The sequence below is a fragment of the Rana temporaria genome, chromosome 3 (genome assembly GCF_905171775.1).
Source record: "Rana temporaria chromosome 3, aRanTem1.1, whole genome shotgun sequence".
NCBI lineage: Eukaryota > Metazoa > Chordata > Amphibia > Anura > Ranidae > Rana > Rana temporaria.
The window spans coordinates 487,296,719-487,319,673 of NC_053491.1; the positions used below are offsets into that span (position 1 = coordinate 487,296,719).

The 22,955-nt window shown below is 43.8% G+C and overlaps 1 protein-coding gene across 1 annotated transcript in view; it reads left to right on the top strand.

The window, feature by feature from the left end:
- The window catches only part of LOC120933744 (C-type lectin domain family 10 member A-like), a 44,291-nt gene that overhangs the window by 18,732 nt on the left and 2,604 nt on the right, over positions 1–22,955 (top strand). The window contains exons 2-8 of the mRNA XM_040347118.1: positions 2,314–2,394; positions 2,790–2,900; positions 9,039–9,077; positions 10,789–10,827; positions 13,177–13,251; positions 15,353–15,504; positions 17,538–17,644. Coding sequence (XP_040203052.1) covers positions 2,314–2,394; positions 2,790–2,900; positions 9,039–9,077; positions 10,789–10,827; positions 13,177–13,251; positions 15,353–15,504; positions 17,538–17,644 — 604 coding nt within the window. The remainder of the gene's footprint in view (positions 1–2,313; positions 2,395–2,789; positions 2,901–9,038; positions 9,078–10,788; positions 10,828–13,176; positions 13,252–15,352; positions 15,505–17,537; positions 17,645–22,955) is intronic.

Here is a 22,955-nt window from a genome sequence, read left to right on the forward strand (position 1 = left end):
TTTTCATAGTTAGATGAGGAATTTTGTCGTGGTTAGATGAGGAATTTTGTTGTGGTTAGATGAGGAATTTTGACGTGGTTAGATGAGGAATTTTGTCATGGTTAGATGAGGAATTCTGTCGTGGTTAGATGAGGAATTCTGTCGTGGTTAGATGAGGAATTTTGTCATGGTTAGATGAGGAATTTTGTCGTGGTTAGATGAGCAATTTTGTCGTGGTCAGATGAGGAATTTTGTCATGGTTAGATATGGAATTTTGTCATGGTTAGATGAGGAATTCTGTCGTGGTTAGATGAGGAATTCTGTCGTGGTTAGATGAGGAATTTTGTCGTGGTCAGATGAGGAATTTTGTCGTGGTCAGATGAGGAATTTTGTCGTGGTTAGATGAGGAATTTTGTCATGGTTAGATGAGGAATTTTGTCGTGGTTAGATGAGGAATTCTGTCGTGGTTAGATGAGGAATTTTGTCATGGTTAGATGAGGAATTTTGTCGTGGTTAGATGAGGAATTTTGTCGTGGTTAGATGAGGAATTCTGTCGTGGTTAGATGAGGAATTCTGTCGTGGTTAGATGAGGAATTTTGTCGTGGTTAGATGAGAAATTTTGTCGTGGTCAGATGAGGAATTTTGTCGTGGTTAGATGAGGAATTTTGTCGTGGTTAGATGAGAAATTTTGTCGTGGTTAGATGAGAAATTTTGTCGTGGTTAGATGAGGAATTTTGTCGTGGTCAGATGAGGAATTTTGTTGTGATTAGATGAGGAATTTTGTTGTGATTAGATGAGGAATTTTGTCGTGGTTAATTGAGGAATTTTTTCATAGTTAGATGAGGAATTTTGTCGTGGTTAGATGAGGAATTTTGTCGTGGTTAGATGAGGAATTTTGACGTGGTTAGATGAGGAATTTTGTCATGGTTAGATGAGGAATTTTGTCATGGTTAGATGAGGAATTTTTTCATAGTTAGATGAGGAATTTTGTTGTGGTTAGATGAGGAATTTTGTTGTGGTTAGATGAAGAATTTTGTTGTGGTTAGATGAGGAATTCTGTCGTGGTTAGATGAGGAATTCTGTCGTGGTTAGATGAGGAATTTTGTCGTGGTCAGATGAGGAATTTTGTCGTGGTCAGATGAGGAATTTTGTCGTGGTTAGATGAGGAATTTTGTCATGGTTAGATGAGGAATTTTGTCGTGGTTAGATGAGGAATTCTGTCGTGGTTAGATGAGGAATTTTGTCATGGTTAGATGAGGAATTTTGTCGTGGTTAGATGAGGAATTTTGTTGTGGTTAGATGAGGAATTCTGTCGTGGTTAGATGAGGAATTCTGTCATGGTTAGATGAGGAATTTTGTCGTGGTCAGATGAGGAATTTTGTCGTGGTCAGATGAGGAATTTTGTCGTGGTTAGATGAGGAATTTTTTCATGGTTAGATGAGGAATTCTGTCGTGGTTAGATGAGGAATTCTGTCGTGGTTAGATGAGGAATTTTGTCATGGTTAGATGAGGAATTTTGTCGTGGTTAGATAAGGAATTTTGTCGTGGTTAGATGAGAAATGTTGTTGTGGTTAGATGAGGAATTTTGTCGTGGTTAGATGAGAAATTTTGTCGTGGTTAGATGAGAAATGTTGTCCTGGTTAGATGAGGAATTTTGTCGTGGTCAGATGAGGAATTTTGTTGTGATTAGATGAGGAATTTTGTCGTGGTTAATTGAGGAATTTTTTCATAGTTAGATGAGGAATTTTGTCGTGGTTAGATGAGGAATTTTGTCGTGGTTAGATGAGGAATTTTGACATGGTTAGATGAGGAATTTTGTCATGGTTAGATGAGGAATTTTGTCATGGTTAGATGAGGAATTTTTTCATAGTTAGATGAGGAATTTTGTTGTGGTTAGATGAAGAATTTTGTCGTGGTTAGATGAGGAATTTTGTCATGGTTAGATTAGCTTTGGCAACCATGTGTGCCAGGTGCATGTGTTGGTTGATAGTGGCTATAGCTTGTTGAAGGGTTGGAAGGGTCTGGCTTTTCCATTTACAGGCTATGGTTAGACGGGCAGCAATGAGGACGTGTGTCGGGATAGGATGGGATTGTCTGGGCCTATCTTCTAAACCCAAGGCCAACTGTGGGACTTGCAATCTCGCAAAATAGCTGGCCGGCCACAGGTTGACCACCCATGGCCTAGGATGAGATGATGTCACCAGTCTGATGGAAGGAATATTGAGTGGAGAGTATACATCGCTCTCACAGAGCTCTATTATATCTGCATTGCATTGCCTGAATATCCCCCCTGGAATCTTAGGTTTTCATGTGAAGGTCTCTGTTCCTCTATAGATCAACTTTGTGAGGAAAATGAATATGCCAACACGTCTGATCTTCATGTACGTAAGATGAGGAAAACATCAACAGCCAAAGGTAAGTTGTTATAACAAGGGGTGTCCTCTTCATCCATTATAGACAGCTGAGGACCCGAGTCTCCATTTATAGGACACATGTCTACTAATACTGATATACTGGATCTATAAACCAAATTAACCAATCAGATATCACCTCTTACTATACCTGTATAGAGGTAATAAAAGCCAGAATCTCATTGGTTGCCCTGCTTCAGTATACATTTCACACCCAGATATGATATACTGTATACTGCGTGACATAATATATTGATTTATGTCAAATAACATGATGTGATAGAGATATACTGTATAACACAGATAAGTATAAAATGTCGTTATGTGAGATAAGAATTCTGGAGGATTATTATATCGGCTGATACACTCAGGATTATTCACTATCCTCTCTGTCTGTAGAGATTCCGGCTGCCAGGAATACACAGCACCGGGTGATACTGACCCTGGGGGTCCTCCTAATATTGGTCTTCCTTATTGTGGTCATTCTCACCGGTGTACTCTTCCTTTACTGTGAGTATCTTTATTATAATTATCATTTGGGTTATTACATGAAACTAAAAGAGAAAGGAAAAACTTACTATTTGAGCATTGGCAGTGCAGGGAGGTATTTACCAAAACTGCATTCAGGGGTTGGGGGGAGGGAGTTGGTGACTAGGGGGCGGGGCTAGAGGAGGCAGCGCCAAGCCTGAAAATTTACAAACTGTGATAACTTTTCCTTATTTTTCTTCTCTGTTCTGTTCACCTCTGTTCACTGATGATTGTATTCAGGAAGAAAATGTAAGGGTGTGCAGAGGGTGTGAGGGCTTCCAGGGGATGTAAGGGAAAGGGGTGCAAGCAGTGGCGTAGCGTGGGTTGTCAGCATCAGTAATTTGCGCCCCACTAAGCTGTGGACTTTTAGCACTCCCCGAGTCCCTTCCCTTCCTACAATAGAACTGACCAACCCGATTTCTACACTCTGACCATTACACTAACCAACCTGATTCCTACACTGACCACTACACTAACCTCTACACTGACCCTTTATGGTGCCTATACTGACCACTGCACTGACCTGTCCACTACACACTGACCACGAAACTACACACTGACCAGACCACTGACCACTACACTACATTACACACTATCCAGACCACTAGACTCTGACCAGACCACCACACTCTGATCAGACCACCACACTCTGACCAGACCACTACCCTCTGACCAGACCACTACCCTCTGACCAGACCACTACACTCTGACCAGACCACTATATTCTGACCAGACCACTACCCTCTGACCAGACCACTACCCTCTGACCAGACCACTACCCTCTGACCTGACCACTACACTCTGACCTGACCACTACACTCTGACCTGACCACTACACTCTGACCAGACCACTATATTCTGACCAGACCACTACCCTCTGACCAGACCACTACCCTCTGACCAGACGACTGCACTCTGACCAGACCACTACCCTCTGACCAGACCACTATACACTGTCCAGACCACTACACACTGTCCAGACCACCACACTCTGACCAGACCACTACCCTCTGACCAGACCACTACACTGTGACCAGACCACTACACTGTGACCAGACGACTACACTCTGACCAGACCACTACCCTCTGACCAGACCACTACCCTCTGACGAGACTACTATAACTATACATTGTTCAGACCATATTTCATTCTTGGGCAGGGCCACAGCTATAAAAATGCCCATTTTTCCCCAAGTTGCTGTGTGGTGTTTTTTTTTTCTATTTCAAAATTGTATTATTTTCCAAAAGATAAGGCATACATAGAAAAACATTTACTGAACAAAGTCTTGTCAGGAGCAACAGAGAGAAACAATCATATAGATATATACCATTAGTAGTCCTATGCATAGCGTGTACCGGGAGGTCTGACTTTACATTGGTGAAAGGGTGAGAGCCTCACTGACCGCCTCCCCCAACACCCCCATTGGGAACACATTGGCCCGTATCTCTTTTATGCTACGCCGACGCAACACAGAGAGGCAAGCATGAAATTCACAAAGCAAATGCTCCCAACGTTGCGCTGGCGTAACATAAATTCGTAGGCGTAAGCCAGTCTAATTCAAAGTAGGTGGAAGTGGGCGTGATCCATTTAAATGAAGCGTGACCCCATGCAAATGATGGGCCGAACGAACGGCGCATGCGCCGTCCCGTTGACGCATTCCAGTGCGCATGCTCAGAATCACGTCAAAAATACTCCCTAAGATACGTCGACTCACTGCCTAAGACATGAACGTAACCTACGCCCAGCCCTATTCACGTACTACATAAACAACGTAAATAACGACGGCTGTGTTCCCTGGTGCAGCCATTTGCATTGATGCTGCTGACTTACACCTGCTTTATGAGTCGTAACTTTTATTAATGCGCCGTAGCGCCCCCTTGCGGCCAGCGTAAATATGCGCCCACGATACGACGGCGTAGGAAACTTACGTTGGTCGGATGAAGCCTATTTACAGGCGTATCTTGCTTTCAAAGTCAGGCGCATAGATACGACGGCGCATATGTGCACTTACGCGGCGTATCTCAAGATACTTCGGCATAAGTGCTACGTGAATCCAGGCCATAGTGTCCGGGACTGACCGGTGAGCCCATCCATTTTTCTAGTACAGAGGATTAACATGCATCTGTTGTCTGGGGACCCTCCCGTAGACGGGCAACAAAAGCCTGCGTGTTATGAAGTTGAGTTTAGAACTTTTCGATATTCAGTGGAAACTGAAGGAGTCTGATAAACGAAGGCTCCTTATTGTCAATATAACGTCAGTATTGTATAGCAGTGTTGTAAATGAAAAAAATATATAAACAGAGGAAAAGAGAGAAAAGAGAGAAAAAAAGAGTAGAGAAGAAAGAAAAGGGAAGATGCATTAGGTGTGTGGATGACCGAGTCCGGGATGTCCCCTCCAGCTTACAGTGAGTTGGATCCAGAAATTAGGGAAATCCCTATGTATTGGGTCCATGGTTCCCACGTTTTTTCAAATTGTTTAGATGTTTCTAGGATAGAGTTGACTATTTTTTCCTGGGTCATTATCCAATATATCTTTCTTTTGGTGGCAACAATGGAGACCCTAGGATTTTTCCAAGCTTTTGCTATAGTGATCTTTGCTCCCAATAGGATAAAAAATATCAGTTTCTGAGAGTGTTTGGCGATTTTTGGTATGGGGACATTTAGTAGAGCTATGGAAGAGGATTGTGGGATCGAGAAACCAGTCACTTTGCGAATGATGTTGAACAATTTATTCCAGTAGCCCCTGACTTTTGGGCATTCCCACCATACGTGAGCCATCGTACCTAAAGCATAAGGGTGAGGAATAGGGGAAGATGGCAGCTATCCTGGTGGGGACCAGGTACCATCTGGTGATGACCTTTATGTTGGCTTCTATCAGCGTATTAACTATACCTTTGAAGGATCTAGAGAAGGATTTTTGCCACGCATCTAAATGCCAATTGTCTTGTAGATCTTTTTCCCATGCTTCCATGTATGGGAACTTAGTGGTTTGCCTAGCAAATGACGAGTAGATTACAGATATGCCACCTCTGTGCCCTGGCACCTGGCCACACCAACGCTCGTAATCCGTAAAGACTGAGGGTTTAGGTTTATTTTTGCAACGTGATGATAGAAAGTGAAAAATTTGGTGATATCTGAATTTTTCTGAATCCGAGAGATCCAATTTGTTCTTGCAATGCTGGAAGGAGAGTGGGCATGAGCAGGAGAAGTAGTGTCTGATGCAGTACATTCCCTTATAGAGTCACCATTGAAAAGCTTTAATGTCCATGCCTTGGCTGAATTGTGGGTTTTGGAAAATGTGATCCAATGGCTGAATTTCTGAGACCAAGGAAGGCAGATTTCTCATAGTGTCCCATAGGAATATTGAGTGGGACAAGGCAGAGGACATAACAGGGAGTCTATTTTTAGGGGGGCACCAGAGAAGGAAATCCAGAGTGTACATTGGCACGGTCTGTCTCTCTATGTGAGTCCAGTCTGGTTTCTCTAGTCTAAAATTGATTGTGGAAAATTGAGCCAGTCTAGCAGCTCGGTAATACCAAGTGAGGTTGGGAACTCCCATGCCACCCTGGGATTTGGGACTAGAGAGAACGTGGTGGGAGAATCTATGACCTGCCTTACCCCAAACAAATTAGGTTATTTTCCCCTGAAGCGATTTGATATGATCCCTTATAATCGGAATCGGGAGAGATTGGAAATGGTATAACAGTCTGGGTAGCAAAGTCATCTTGATTGAGTTAATTCTACCCACCCAAGATAACTTGTACTGAGCCCAGGACCGGAGTTTTGACTCCAGTTTGCGATACATGGGTGGGTAGTTAGCTTGGTATAGGTCTTCAACCTTGGGGGAAAGGTTTATCCCTAGATATCTAATGGTGGAGTCACTCCATTCAAACCTAAAGGAGTGTTTTAACTGTGCCTTGACCGAGGGATGGAGGGAGACATTCAATGCTTGGGCCTGAGGTTGACATGTAGGACGATTACTTTTGTAAAGGTGTCTAGGAGTTTGCAGAAGTTAAGGAGTGACATTATAGTGGAAGAGATGAAGAGTAGAAGGTCGTCTGCGAATAGCGCACATTTATGTACTGTTTGACCGCATTTAACACCCTTGACATTTGGATGTGCTTGGATGGCTGTCGCCAAAATTTTGATCGCTATCACAAATATCAAGGGTGAAATCCTTGTTGAATGCCCCTAGTGATCTTGATGGGATCAGAGTAGTATCCCTCCAGTCTGACCCTGGCCTCTGGGCTTGAATAAAGGGCCTCCCATGAAGTTCCTACCAAATCCCCATCGTTGCAATACTGCACACAGGTAAGGCCAAGAGACCGAGTCGAAGGCCTTCTGCAGGTCAAGTGAGAGAAGCAGACCTTCTTGGCAGGGGCCATTATCCCATCCTGACTGTAGAATTTATATTAGGTCAATTGCTCTTCTCACCTCGTCTGGTCCCTGTCTCCCAGGGATAAATCCTACCTGGTCCTTATGTATGTAGCGACTAATAAAGGTGCCAATGCGGTTAGCTATGATTTTGGTCAGGATCTTTAGATCGTTATTAATCAACAAAATTGGTCTGTAGTTACCCACCAGCTCCGTGTCTTTGTCAGGTTTAGTGATAACTGCGATGAACGCGGAGTTCAGCTGCTTGTCCAGTGGATCTCCCTTTCTTTTTGAGTTAAAGAACCTGGATAGAAATGGGGCCAGGGTATCTGCGAAAGTTTTCTAATAAGGGACGGAGAAGCCGTCTGGGCCTGAGGCTGATCCCCTCCCCTTTAGGTTTTTGATAACGTCAAGAACCTCCTTGGTTGTAATAGAGACTTCCATCATGTCTTTGTGGTCTTTCCCTATAGTTGGAATAGGAAGATTCCATGATTGCTAGGTTAAGTGTGAGGCGCGACGCATCTATTTGTGATATGGACACCGTCCACTATGCTGTGTACATAGTGAGGAAAAGTCCCTCTCTAATTTCTCCAAGTCTGCAAGTCTCTCTCTTTTTAACTGGGACGCTATGTGGATGAACTTTCCATGCAACGTCACCTTATGTGGTGTCCAGAGAGTCTCTGCCGAGATCCCTTCCATGTCATTGAGTACAAAATATTCTTTCAAGGCTTTTTCTAGTTTGAGGGTTCGAGTGGGATCCTTAAGAATGGACTCATTGAGTTTCCAATGGGAGGTGCATGGGCTGGACGTATTTCTATGCAGAGTGAGTAGGACCATAGAGTGGTCAGATAACACTGTGTCCTTGATGGAGGCCTTAAGCGCTATGGGAATGTGTATAGAGGAAATAAATATATGGTCTATCCTGGCGTACAATTGGCGTGGATATGGGTGTAGTCTCGTTTAGTATGGTTAAATTCTCTCCATATATCCACCAGGCCATGTTGGGAGATTAGTTTGGCTATTTTGGAGCTCCTTTTAGTGGGGCGAGTAAGTTGCGATTTCAAAGTCTTGATTTGGTCCAGACCCTGATCGAAGACCTTATTGGAGTCACCTCCAAGAATCACTGTGCCTTACAATAGTGGACTTAGGGTTTCAGGGCATTGTTTGGAAAAATTGTGTTTGTCCCTTATTGGGTGCGTAGTGAGTGCATGGACCATGGCAAATGCTTTCAGAATGGAAAGTGAGAGAATCTTGGGAAACATCCATTCCCTGGTCTCCTCTGTGATGAATGAGCCCAGAAGCAGCAAGCATTTTGTCAATTACGGGTTCAGAACCATCATGATGGTTGTGGCTGATTAGCTGCAGTGGAGGGCAAGAGAGACAATAGGGGTCTAATAGACCCATGATGTTTCCATAAAGAAAACCTGCCCATGCTATTACAAAAGGGGCTTGTTAGCATGTTAAAAACATGTTAAAAATAATAAAATTCATAAAAAGTATAGGAAATCATTTGAAAGCAACCACATTACCCCATGTACACAGTTTTAAAGATTGACATGTTGGGTATCCATTTACTCAGAGCAAGCTCATCTTTTATATTTTACTATATATATCCACAATATTTAGACCTCAGTACAATCTGTTGATAATGCCTTTTAGACTTTTTTTTCTAGCTGCATTTGCTTTTCTGAGCTCCCCAACAGTCAATGGATGTTTTCTGACATGATTTTCTATTTTCTCTTTAGGTAAAAGTATCCAAAAGGAAATGCTACAGATGAAGAATGGTGAGTGTTTAGGAATTCAGGGTTGCTATTGAGTGGCTTCAGAAATTACTTCCAATATTAGTAAAAGATGTTAGTGGAAATAACAGAAGACATGATTCTGTAGAAGTGGTGGAGGTAGTAGAAGGAGATCCTGCATACATAATTCTGTGGAGGAGGAGGGTAGTGGAAGGAGATCCTGCATACATAATTCTGTGGAGGAGGAGGTAGTGGAAGGAGATCCTGCATACATAATTCTGTGGAGGAGGTAGTGGAAGGATATCCTGCATACATAATTCTGTGGAGGAGGAGGGTAGTGGAAGGAGATCCTGCATACATAATTCTGTGGAGGAGGAGGTAGTGGAAGGAGATCCTGCATACATAATTCTGTGGAGGAGGAGGTAGTAGAAGGAGATCCTGCATACATAATTCTGTGGAGGAGGAGGTAGTGGAAGGAGATCCTGCATACATAATTCTGTGGAGGAGGAGGATGTAGTGGAAGGAGATCCTGCATACATAATTCTGTGGAGGAGGAGGTAGTGGAAGGAGATCCTGCATACATAATTCTGTGGAGGAGGAGGAGGTAGTGGAAAGAGATCCTGCATACATAATTCTGTGGAGGAGGAGGTAGTGGAAGGAGATCCTCCATACATAATTCTGTGGAGGAGGAGATAGTGGAAGGAGATCCTGCATACATAATTCTGTGGAGGAGGAGGGCAGTGGAAGGAGATCCTGCATACATAATTCTGTGGAGGAGGAGGTAGTGGAAGGAGATTCTGCATACATAATTATGTGGAGGAGGAGGTAGTGGAAGGAGATCCTGCATACATAATTCTGTGGAGGAGGAGGTAGTGGAAGGAGATTCTGCATACATAATTATGTGGAGGAGGAGGTAGTGGAAGGAGATCCTGCATACATAATTTTGTGGAGGAGAAGGTAGTGGAAGGAGATCCTGCATACATAATTCTGTGGAGGAGGAGGTAGTGGAAGGAGATCCTGCATACATAATTATGTGGAGGAGGAGGTGGTGGAAGGAGATCCTGCATACATAATTCTGTGGAGGAGGAGGTAGTGGAAGGAGATTCTGCATACATAATTCGGTGGAGGAGGAGGAGGTAGTGGAAGGAGATCCTGCATACATAATTCTGTGGAGGAGGAGGTAGTGGAAGGAGATCCTGCATACATAATTATGTGGAGGAGGAGGGTAGTGGAAGGAGATCCTGCATACATTATTCTGTGGAGGAGGAGGGTAGTGGAAGGAGATCCTGCATACATAATTCTGTGGAGGAGGAGGTAGTGGAAGGAGATTCTGCATACATAATTATGTGGAGGAGGAGGTAGTGGAAGGAGATCCTGCATACATAATTCTGTGGAGGAGGAGGTAGTGGAAGGAGATCCTGCATACATAATTCTGTGGAGGAGGAGGTAGTGGAAGGAGATCCTGCATACATAATTCTGTGGAGGAGGAGGAGGTAGTGGAAGGAGATCCTGCATACATAATTCTGTGGAGGAGGAGGTAGTGGAAGGAGATCCTGCATACATTATTCTGTGGAGGAGGAGGGTAGTGGAAGGAGAAATACAAGAAAGTAGAATTTGGCAAAGTATGTGTTCCACAATTGGGCACCTGCCTACAGGGTAGTGTGTGTGTGTTGAATGATTGTATCTAGAGTACAGAGGGATGTATAATGATAAACCTGAATATACTAATTGATGTTGGGTTTCCTCTCTTTCTCAGATTCTGATGTGAAGCATAATTTATTAGATCGAGCCATGGGTAATTATGTACTGCTCAATGTATATTGGAGATGTTTTGATAGCTGTTATCTAAATACTCTAATCACCTTCTGTATCCAGTCCCTATTCATGGACCCAAAAATAATGGGGGAGTTTTTCTGAAGCATGTAGATTGGGAGCTCTGGTCAGTGCTTCAATTTATTGGGGATTCTCCTTAATGGATATCGGCATATTCTTAGACTAGACTCGCCCCTGTTAGTAAAAAAATTCAAACAGATATATATATATATATATATATATATATATATATATATATATATATATATATATATATATATATATATAAATAGTCTATTGTAGATAGTAGTACCATCATCCAAGAAATTTAGAGATATAGAAATTGGAATTATTTGGTCCCCAAACAAAAGTTCCATAGGGCTGGGGCAATTGGACTATCTCGGTACAGGTTGAAAATATAGATAGAATCAAGTGTAAAAACACATATATAAATACAATTTTTATTAACACAATAAAGGACAACACAAAAATCATGTACAGATTACAAGCATGGTGACAAGCCATGCAAATCACCAGTATAATAGTCCCCATAGGGGAAAATCACAGTGGAATTGTGGGTCGTAAAGAGCATCTCAACAAGTTTTGCAGTCTATTGCCTCTTCGTCAGGAGAATATCTGTAATTTATTTGACAATTAATCATAAACTATACAGTTAACCAAAGCTAAAGTCCCATACTTAAAAAAACTGAAATATTATGTACATGGGGAAAATAGAGCAGAGCTGCTTACCTAAAACCCTTGCCAATGTGGGACAACGGGCGTCACCATTACTCAAAACTACTTTAACTTTGAAGACCGACATTACTTACACGCCCAGGGTGTGGCCATGGGCACGTCCTGTGCCCCGTCCTACGCCAAATTATATTTGGGGCTCTGGGAAAAAAGTGTATTTTCCAATGATCAGTATATCCCATTTTTTCAATATGTATTATGTTGGTACAGATTTATAGATGATTTATTCATTGTATGGACTGGGCCTCTTGCCCAAATCAAGGAATTTATTCGCATTTTGAATATTAATCCCAAAAATCGTCACGTACAATTTTGATTATACACAGATCCCATTCTTGGATCTGTTGATCATCAAAAAAGACGGTCCGTGTTCATCCGTTCCCCCCCATAGGGGAGAGCGGAGATCTGATAGGGCGGTCCCTGCACAGTGTGCGGGGGACCGTCCTGTCATCTGTCGGCCTAGCGGGGATCAACGGAGCGGTCCCCGCTGAGCAAGAGGATAAGAAATGTACGGATCCTCACGGGATCCGTACGTCGGTAAGGGCTCTTATTCATTTATTTGTGTATCCTTGTTCTTCTCCAACCAGGATTGCTCATCTGGGACCTAGTGTGTATCCCAACACACCCTCAGCTGCATTACTTTTCTTGTAGTGCCCCCTAATATCTGGTGAACTCTGGAACCATCAGTCCACAGTTGTATCTTATGCCCCAGGACCCCTCTACTCATTACACAATCTGTATACCAGGTACACATCAGCCTCCCTTTTTCCCCTCCTTCCAACTTTTCTGTAGGCATGTGAGGGACTGTGAACCCTAGCTACGGGCCAGATAAAATCTTGCAGCAGGCTATATGTCACGTACCTTACCAGAGGCCGAAGTGCTGAGAGGGCTTCCCTTGCGACTAAGTGCAGAACGCCCCCTGGAGGTGACACAGGGTGTGCTATGCCCAAATATGCAGGAGTTGCCAGCTGTGACTTGCTGAGTTGATGTTGGAGATCAGCTGTATACCAGGATACGTAGTCAGGCAGGGGTACCACGGAAGTACAAGATGAGGAAGACTGGCAGGAAAACCCAGGGGCAGAGTCAGGAGCCAAGCCGGTAGTCATACACAGGAAGCAGGAAGTGACTGGAACAGATCAGAAGGCAAGCCAAGGTCATACACTGGAACAAGCAGACAGGAACAGGACAAAGGATAAACCGAGAGACAAGCCGGGGGTCATGCACGGAGAAGTCTGGTCAGGCAAGCCGGGTCGTCAACAGGAACACAAAGAAACAGAAACAAGAACTCAGGATCAAGTCAAGGGCTGAAGATTATGCAGCAGTTGGTAACTGCTGCAGCAAGCTTTAAATAGGGCACTGATGCCTGGAGTCCCCCCCGCATTGCGTGTGCGCAGTAAAGAACACTGAATTCACAGAGTTATTGCCCGTGTGCGCGCAAGTGCGCATGTGCAATGTGCTCATTGGTCCGTGCAGGACAGGTCTGCCAGTTCTTCCATGGTTGGTTCTCTGACACTATAGTTTGGAGACCTCTGGTATAAAGGAAGCCAACTCTCACCTCTTCCTCTTCTGTGTATTTCAGCGTATTATTTCAGCGACAATCAGAGGATTATGGAGTTGTTGGGGAAAGTGGCAGAAGATGTCCAGAAAGTGACAAGTAAGTTTATCCTAATTTATTTCTCCTTGCTGCAATTATATCCCAATGCTGTAACTCCAGTGTGAACGGAAGCTGAGCCTCCTCTAAGTGAGATTTCCAGCTACATTTCTGGGTTCTTAAATTAAAGAGCCCGTGTTACCAATTTAAAAAATGCAGGTAAAAAATAAATAAAAAAAATGGTCATGGTCTTTGGGTAGTTGCTGTTTTGATTTTGATTTAAAAAGAGTAAACACAGTTGATTGATAATAAATGGCGTCAGCCAAACCTCTAGGCCTGGGCTCCAGGTCTCTCGTACTCAAGGAGAGGATAGAAAAAATAAGGACCTCCTAGAACATTGCCTCCTTGTTTATTCAAAGCAAGGTCCAATCCACTGATGAAAGTAAACCTGGGATAGGATGGTTGAGCGACATTCCAGAACATTGCCTCCATGTTTGGTCAAAGCCACTAATGAAAACTCATCTGGCTTTGACTAGATGAAGGACCTTCCAGAACATAACCTCTATGTTTAGTTAAAGCTGGGTCCAATCCCCTGATGAAAGCTCATCTGGGGTTGGCTGGTTGAAGGACCTTCTAGAACATTACCTCCATGTTTGGACAAAGCTAGGTCCAATCCTCTGATGAAAGCTCACCTGGGGTTTGCGTGTTGAAGGACCTTCCAGGACATTGCCTTCATGTTTAGTCAAAGTAAGGTCCAATCTACTGATGAAAAATCACCTGGTGCTTGCCGGTTAAAGGGTCTGATATAACTTTGCCTCAATGTTTGGTCAATGCTAGGTCTAATTGACTGATCAAAGCTTGCCTGTGGATTGTGTGTTGAAGGCCTTTCCAGAACGTTGCCACTGTGTTTGACCAAAGATAGGTCAATCCACTGATAAAAGCTCACCTGTTTGACAAAACATTGGTCTGAGTTTCCTGTTTGACAAAACATTGGTCAAATTGTATTTGACCAGTTCATCTTTTTGGACATTCATTCAATGTTCTAATGGTTAGTGGGATAAAACTGATGTGTGTTTTAACCCCTTTGTGCCGAGCGTACGCATATATGCATCCTCGGCTTTTGGGGTTATACTGGGATGATGCCTGCAGCTGCAGGCATCATCCTGGTACCCTTTTTTAGAGTGGGCGATCGGCGGTCCAGGCATAACAACTGATGCAGCTAAAAGCCGCTCAGATGTTTTCCTGGAGGAGCTGTAGGGGACATCCCTCCTCCCGCCCCTCTGACTGGGCCTTCCGTCCCACCGGGGAACCCGATCCGCAAACCGGCACTTCCGCCACCTAGAGATTTTCTAGCAAAAAATACGGATTTTAACTTGTAAACACCAAATGTCAGAAAGTCATGAAGGTGTTAAAAATGATAAATAAGCACGATGGAAAAATTGAAAACTGTGAATATGGTATTTGTTTGTCAAAAATTGTACATATTGTAATGTGGCCTCTTTAATAAATCTGGAATTCCATTCAAATAGCAGATCTGGATACAATTTTGGGGGGTTTTTAAACAAAATTAGATGAAGTGATGGCAAGAAAGAACATTCTAATGTAATTATATACAAACATTCAAATGACAATCTAACTATGTAAGAGCAACTTTACACAGGACTCTGAAGTCTCCTTAAGGCTCGACTGACATCTATGCATGTTGCTTTTGAGCCTTCCTGCAGTGCTTTTGTGGTGCTTGCCGCGTTTTTGGACACACGTTTTTACCACAATTTTACGCCACAATTTGCGTTTTATTTTTACACTGTATATAGCTGGTTGCTAAGGAGGAGGCCGGGAAGCCGGCTGCCGCGTCCTTAACAACCCATGAGTCATCAGCTGTCAGCGGGCTTCCCACGGAATGTAAAATGTAAAAAAATTTAAATAAAATTGCTGGCTTAAAAAAACTGTGAAAAAAAACAGAGTGGGGTCCCTCCCTACAGGTCCATCCATACCAGGCTCTTTACGATTTTTAAAAATACAGTGCTTGTATTACAAAACGCTTGTTAACCGCGTTACTTGCAATCCGAGGTTCCACTGTATTATAATTTTACCATCTTGGCTGAACGGTCATAACCATGACGATCCAGCATGACCCTCATAATCCTCTTTCTTGCTCCCTCAGACTCTTCTTATCCATTATGCAGTGAGGGATGGACGCGGTATGGACTCAGCTGTTACGTCTTGCCTTCAAGCTCACAACCATGGAACGTCTCCAAGAAAGACTGCGAGGACAAGGAGGCCCACCTGATAGTCATTAATAGCGAGGGAGAGATGGTATGAATGCTAAACAGATAGACATGTCCCACTGTGATAGCTCCACTCTCAGACCACTTTGCTGTCAGCAGTATTTGATTATTATGCTCTCACCCTGTGAAGAGATTTTCCATTTTGCAGGACAACAATTTAAGCACTGGTAGACTGAGAGTGATTATGTCTGAGTCAGGTTAACTGAATAATTAAACCTTTGCTCACACACCGCTATGTGTTTTAACAGAAAACTGCACCTTTTAAAGAATCTGTTGGCGCAACTCTGACATAAAAAAAATATATATTTATCACTTGCTGCCTCATCCAGACAGGAATGTAACATAGTTTACACTGCTATAGATTCCTCACAGAGACAAAGTTATTACATTTCTAATTAGAGCATTCAGTGGTCCAGCTTCATGATTTTTAAACATTGTTTTCACAGTTTAGTGAGTGCATTTTCAAGTAATAACCGCTTCCTTAATTACCTGATTGTTTATTTATCAGTTTGTTATATTTTGTTGAGAAATATGGGGATTGTTTTGATGAGCGAGGGGGTTTTTCTCCTTAGTTGATTTTTAAACATTGCTTTAACAAAAAGAAAAAAAGAGGTGCAGAAATGTTTACAATATTTAAAGAAATAATAGTAATGTAAAATATATTTTATAATTTATTAAAATATTTACAGAAAATATGTTTTTAAAAAAATAGACATAAACAACAGTAAAATAAAAGGTTCAAAAGTGGGAAAAAAATCTTTTTTTTATAAGTTCTTTATTTTTCCATAGATTTCACATTACAAGTTTTCACCATCTGTTTATATCAATCAAAAAAAAAAAGAAACTACAGTCTTGTATTTTCCCATGTCCTTTATGCTTCATTAATTCAATGTGACTTCTCTTTTCCTCTTTAACCTTTATACTGGGAAAAATACTTAACCACTTCAGCTCCAGAAGGTTTTACCCCCTTCCTGACCAGGCAATTTTTGTTTAGCATTTTTGTGTCGCTTTAACTGACGCTTGCGAGGTCGTGCAACGTTGTACCCAAATAAAATAGATGTCCATTTTTCCCACAAATAGAGCTTTCTTTTGGTGGTATTTGATCACTTCTGCGGTTTTTATTTTTTGCGTTATAAACAAAAAAGAGCGACAATCTTGAAAAAAAACAAAACGTTTTGCTATAATAAATATCTCGATGGGTAACCTCGATGGGTGTTGTAGAACAGCCCTACTCACTCAAACGGCTCCCATGTTGGCAACTACTGTATCTTAAATACAGGTTTCACAATCCGACAACCAACATATAATTTATCAGAATGAAATTACAATTTGTTAGACACCAAATATCATAAAGATCTTATGCATACTTCTATTGGGAAGTCACATTTGTCTAATTAGCCCTTTAGACCTGAAATTTAAATTTGGTGCAATTCATCCATTGCAATGTACATGGTAGAGGCTAAGATGATGAGAGGGCTTCCCTTACATCTCCTGTCCAATACCCCCTGAAGTTAATAATAGGTGTAGCAGGATGAGGAGTGGCACAGGTGCCTGTGGTAGGTATGGACACTGTGGATGGTCAGATGACAGTCTGGATACCACTGAGATGTTGTAGATGCTGGTCTGGTATTTGTGCAGAATCACACACATGGAGCACAGGAACTCTCAAGCCCCATACACACTATCAGTTTTCCTGATGGTTTTCTCTTCAGGTTTACCAAAACCATCTAATATGAGGTCAAACCTTAAGCGTTTCAATTTGAATGCAATCAGGCAGGTCCTTGTACTACATGGTTTTGGTAAACCTGAAGAGAAAACCAGCAGGAAAACTGATAGTGTGTATGGGGCTTCAGATGCAGTTATTAAAGCTGTAGCCAAAACAAGCCAATGACAACCGGGCAGCAGAGTTTCTTTGAGTTGGTTTCCTCCTGGTGCCTCCATTTCCCATCCAATCCAAAAATATACTGGTAGGGTAGATTAACTGTCATGTGACCAAATTGGCTAAAAAGTGTGGATGCAAATTAATGATTTTTCACATAACTTCTATCTTTTGTCTTTAAGAATTTTCTGCGTGGGTTTGCAAACACCAGTTTTTTGTGGCTCGGTCTAACAGATATGGATGGAACCTGGAGATGGGTGGATGGAACTCCTTATGACATCACTCCAAAGTAAGACACTGAAACCTTAAAATTTAAGAATGCTTCTCGCACATTCCTAAATTTAGGATCTGGCAAAACGATCTGAAAAGGTGACTGATCGATGAATTCTTGTGCTGAAGTGCATTTTTGAGACTTAAATTCACTCCATCTATCTCTACAACTCTTTTTCATACAAAAAGCCTTAATGTATGCATGATCTATGAGTTGGGGGTAGGGATGAGTCGAACACCCCCCCAGTTCGGTTCGCACCAGAAAATGCGAACATGCAAAAAATTTGCTCAAACATCCCAAACACTGTTAAAGTCTATGGTTCAGATTCACGTAGATCGGCGTATCTTTGTGCGGGCGTAACGTATCCTATTTACCTTACGCCTCCGCAACTTTTACAGGCAAGTGCCGTATTCTCAAATTAAAGTTGCGGCGGCGTAGCGTAAATAGGCCGGCGTAAGCCCACCTAATTCAAATGTGGTAGATGTGGGTGTGTGTTATGTTAATTTTATGTGACCCCGCGTAAATGACGTTTTTACGAACGGCGCATGCGCCGTCCGTGAAAGTATCCCAGTGCGCATGCTCCAAATTAACCCGCAAGAAGCCAATGCTTTCGACGTGAAGGTAAATGACGCCCAGCCCTATTCGCGAACGACTTACGCAAACGACGTAAAATTTTCTAAATTTGACACGGGAACGACGTCCATACTTAACATTGGTATGCAGCATGTACGCCTCCATATAGCAGGGGTAACTTTACGCCGGGAAAAGCCCAACATAAACGGCATATCTGTACTGTGTCGGCCGGGCGTACCTTTGTGAATTTGCGTATCTTGCTCATTTGCATATTTGACGCTGCAAACAACGGAAGCGCCACCCAGCGGCCAGCGTAAATATGCAGTTAAGATACGACGGCGTAAGAGACTTACGCTGGTCGGATCTTGGGGAAATCTATGCGTAACTGATTCTTTGAATCAGTCGCATAGATACGACGGCTCAGACTCAGAGATACGATGGCGTATCTGGAGATACACCGTCGTATCTCCTACGAGAATCTGGGCCTATGGGTCACGAACATGAAAAATCAAAAGTGCCAATTTTAAAGGTTAATATGCAAGTTATTGTCAGGTTTTTCAGGAGCAGTGATTTTAATAATGCTTAAAGTGAAACAATAAAAGTTAAATATTCCTTTAAATTTCAGACCTGGGGGGTGTCTATATTATGCCTGTAAAGTAGCGCATGTTTCCTGTGTTCAGAATTGTCCCTGCACAAAAGTGTAATTTCTGAAGAAAAAAAGTCATTTAAAACTACTCGCGGCTATAATGAATTGTCAGTCCCGGCAATACAGAAAAAAAATATGACAGGGGTCCACCCCCCCAGCCAATTACCAGGCCCTTTGGGGAAGCCAATTACCAGGCCCTTAAGGGAAACCCCTGATGCGCCAGCGGGGGCGGGGTCACCCGTGACACCACGAGGAAGCCGTCAGAACTCCCAGTATGTCAAAACGGGGCGGGGTCACTTTTCCACGTGACGGATGGCCCCGCCCTCGGGTTTAAAATAAATGTCACACGGCTCACATGCCATTCGCCCGGGAGCCTTCTATGCAGGAGGTTGTATCGTTTGTAGCGATAAGTAGCACGGGTTCGTATCGTGGAAGGATTTACATCGCATTTTTTTTTATTAAAGACTTTTCCCAAGCTGTCTGTTTTTTTTTTTACCTTTTTTGACGCTTTTTTGGTGAAATGGTAGAGGTACAATGTTACCAATTCACATGGGGGGGGTGGAATCTGGGGGTCCCCTTTGTTAAAGGGGGCTTCCAGAGTACAATAAGTCCCTCGCCTGCAGACCCCCACAACCACCGGGCAAGGGTTGTGGGGATGAGGCCCTTGTCCCCATCAACATGGGGACATCCTCTCCATGTTGAGGGCATGTGGCCTGGTACGGTTCAGGAGGGGGGTCGCTCTCTCATCCCCCCTCTTTTCCTGCGGCCTGCCAGGTTGCGTGCTCAGATCAAGGGTCTGGTGTAGATTTTTGCGGGGAACCTACGTAATTTTTTTTAAAAAAAACTACGCAGGGTTCTCCTTAATATCCATACCAGACCTGAAGGGCCTGATATGGAATTTGGGAGTCCACTACACATTTATTTTTTTACATTTTGGTTCCCTGCACAAAATGTCATTTTTGAAGGATAAAAGTAATTTAAAACTACTCGCGCTATTAATGAATTATCAGGTCTGATAAAAGTCATTGAAAAAAATGGCAGGGGTACCCCTTAATATTCATACCAGATCCAAAGGGCCTGGTAATGGACTGGGGGGGGGCCCTTGTCATTTTTTTTAATCTGTATTGCCGGGACCGAGAATTTATGAATAACCAGGAGTAGTTTTAAATGACTTTTTTTCCTTTAGAAATTACACTGTGCAGGGAAAATTCTAAACACGGGAAACATGCACTACTTTACATGCATACTATAGCCACCGACATGTACGAAATTTAAAGGAAAATGTTACTTTTATTGTTTCACTTTAAGCATTAGTAAAATCACTGATCCCGAAAAAACTGCCTTTTTTAAAACTTTTTTTTGCATTGATACATGTCCCCTGGGGCAGGACCCGGGTCCCCAAACACTTTTTATGACAATAACTTGTATATTAACCTTTAAAATTAGCACTTTTGATTTCTCCCATAGACTTTTAAAGGGTGTTCAACGGCTTTCGAATTTACCGCGAACACCCCAAATTGTTCGCTATTTGCCGAACGGGCGAACATAAAGCTCATCCCTAGTTGTGGGGTTGGGGGGGCGCTTATCCTAGTCTAGAGGCCACCGTTAAAAATACTGGGACCTACCCATACTGCCCTCCATTCATGTGAATAGGTACACACAGTAGAATTAAAGACATCCACAGATCCTTTTTTTTACAACTCCCCCGCCCCTCAAAAAAAAAAAGAGTCCGTCATTGTAAATCCATCAACAATCATGTTGCCCAACAACTGCCAAATTGCCGGAATTAAATACTTGAGCCAGTGCACATGGCCATTCCTGATGGTACTTTTAACGAGACCCTTGCTCGCTCGCTTCCGCTCTCCCGACACTCCTCTGCTACTAGTGAGTCAGCTTGCAGATCGCAACGTCTGATGGTTCGGTCATCCAAGGCTCCGGGGTCCGAACTACAGCTATGTGCCGTTCGTAATCCATTAGAACAAACACCAGGCAGGCTGTATGTAAGTTCAAACAGGAAGACCTTTATTGGAAGTACACAACACACTTTTAAACAGAATTTGGAACATCCCACCTCCAACAATCGCTTTCCTATTGGTCAATTGTAAAGTACATGTAGTCCTCCTTCAGGCCCTCTTAGGCATGCAAATGAGGACTTGAAAATGAGTCAGCAGGGATTGGTCTGATAGCTTGCCTTATGTCTGCTATGTGTAATGAGACAGAAGCCCCAGGGGGCAATCAATGTACACAATAGCCAGACACAGAACAATGGAGCCGTCTGGAGCTTTAAGACAGGGAAGAAGACCCCCCACTGTGTAACAGTTTTCAAGGAGGCACACTTCTGCATTCCAAGGTCCATGACAATACTTCCCCTGGGAAACAGTCCAACAGCCACAGTGGGACCCCGAACGGGTCAACTGGAGGATGTTGGAAAAGTAGTCTTAAGGTTCCAGGTCTGTCTGCTGGGATAACCCATCCGCCTTCCTGTTTTGAGGCCCTGGCCCATAATCGGAAGGCAAGAGGCTCGCATTCAGTCCTCTCCAAAAGCCTCTGTCCCGGCTAGGTCTGTCACACATCTCCCCCTTTGGCAGGAGACTAACACAGGTGGAGACCCCAATGCCGGTACCCACACAGTACCCCAAATAAATTGTCCCAAACCGAGCATTACTCACCCAGCCAACCTCTGACTCTCTCAGAGAGCATGCCTGCCGCTGGGGAGAAGCCTGGACTGACCCTTCTCCCTGGAGTCCTTTCAGCCGCTGGAGAGAAGACAGGGTGACTCGGCTCAGTTCATCATGCTGTTGGGCATCTGGGCCAACTGCCCCCCATTCCTGGGGTATACAAGTGGAGACTGAAGTCCCATCCACTTGTGGTAGGTGAAAATCCCCAGGTGATTGCAAAGCAAGGCTGCCATCCTCCTGTCTCAGTGATTCAGCTGAGTGGTTATTAACATTCCAAGGCTTGGTCTGCTGCTGGACAGAGGGGCCGACCGCCCCAGCTCCCTGGAGCTGTAGAGACACTGTATGTGCTAGGCACGGGCCAGCGGCACTCTGCCCTTTTGCATGCACTTCTGCTGGGGACTTCATATCATCCGCTCCGGCTAACCGTTGGGGAAGGAGGCTGGATTCCGCCACACCCAAACTGTATAGCTGCCATTGGGGAGGTGAGCCGGCTGCTTCCTTTTCCGTTCCCTCATCTGGCTGCTGGGACAACATGTTTGTGGTACTGTCTCCCAGATGCACGGATCTTTGCTGGGGAGGAAAGACCACCTTCTCCACCCTGGCCAACTGTTGGGGAGGGACGATGAACACCTCCTCTCCCTTCTCCCCCTGTATCTGCTGCTGGGAAGTGATCACCACCTTCTCACCCAGAGCCTCCGGAACTGCCACAGGGGTGGGGCAGAGGTCTTGAACCCTCTCTCCGGTGACCAGCGCTTCAGCTGAGGAAGTTCCTTGTAACTCCACAGTGAAGTGTGGCCCTGATACCAGCTCTTCTGATGGAGGCTCATCAGGTTGTTCTTCCTCAGCAGAAAAGTCTATTAAATCCCCTCTCTCTGCAACTGGTGTCTGGAGATAGAGGTTCACCATCTCCTGTCCATGGAACCCAGAAGATGCTATAGGTACTGAGCAGAGGTTAGCAGAGCTCAGCCCTGCGGTCAGCACTTCAGCTTTGGGAATGGCAATCTCCAGATTTTTCCTTTGCCGATTCACTGGCATACTGCTGGACAGGCACATTCCTCCATTCAAGATCATCCCATGCAGAAACTGGATTATCAAGGTCAGTCAGCACTTGCTGCATCCGCCATAAGACCTTCGCATCCATAGCTGCAGGGGCAGGTTGGCAAAGCACACAGTTACTCTGCCACATTGCCGATTCTTCAGCCAGGATTTCAGAGTTGTCAGCTGATATTTCCTGATAGTCCCAGGCAAAGGGAGCCCCACCCTGCTGCTGAGCAGAGTCTAGCAGCTGTCTGTAGGCGATCTCCAGCTCCTCTTGTCGCTCTCGTTCGCTCTCTTGTCGCTCATCCTGCAGCTGGATGCCTCTAATGGCATTCTGTATGGCGGTCGCTGATGGGTTAGCACCATATAACGGCAACCGCTTTCGAACTCGTTC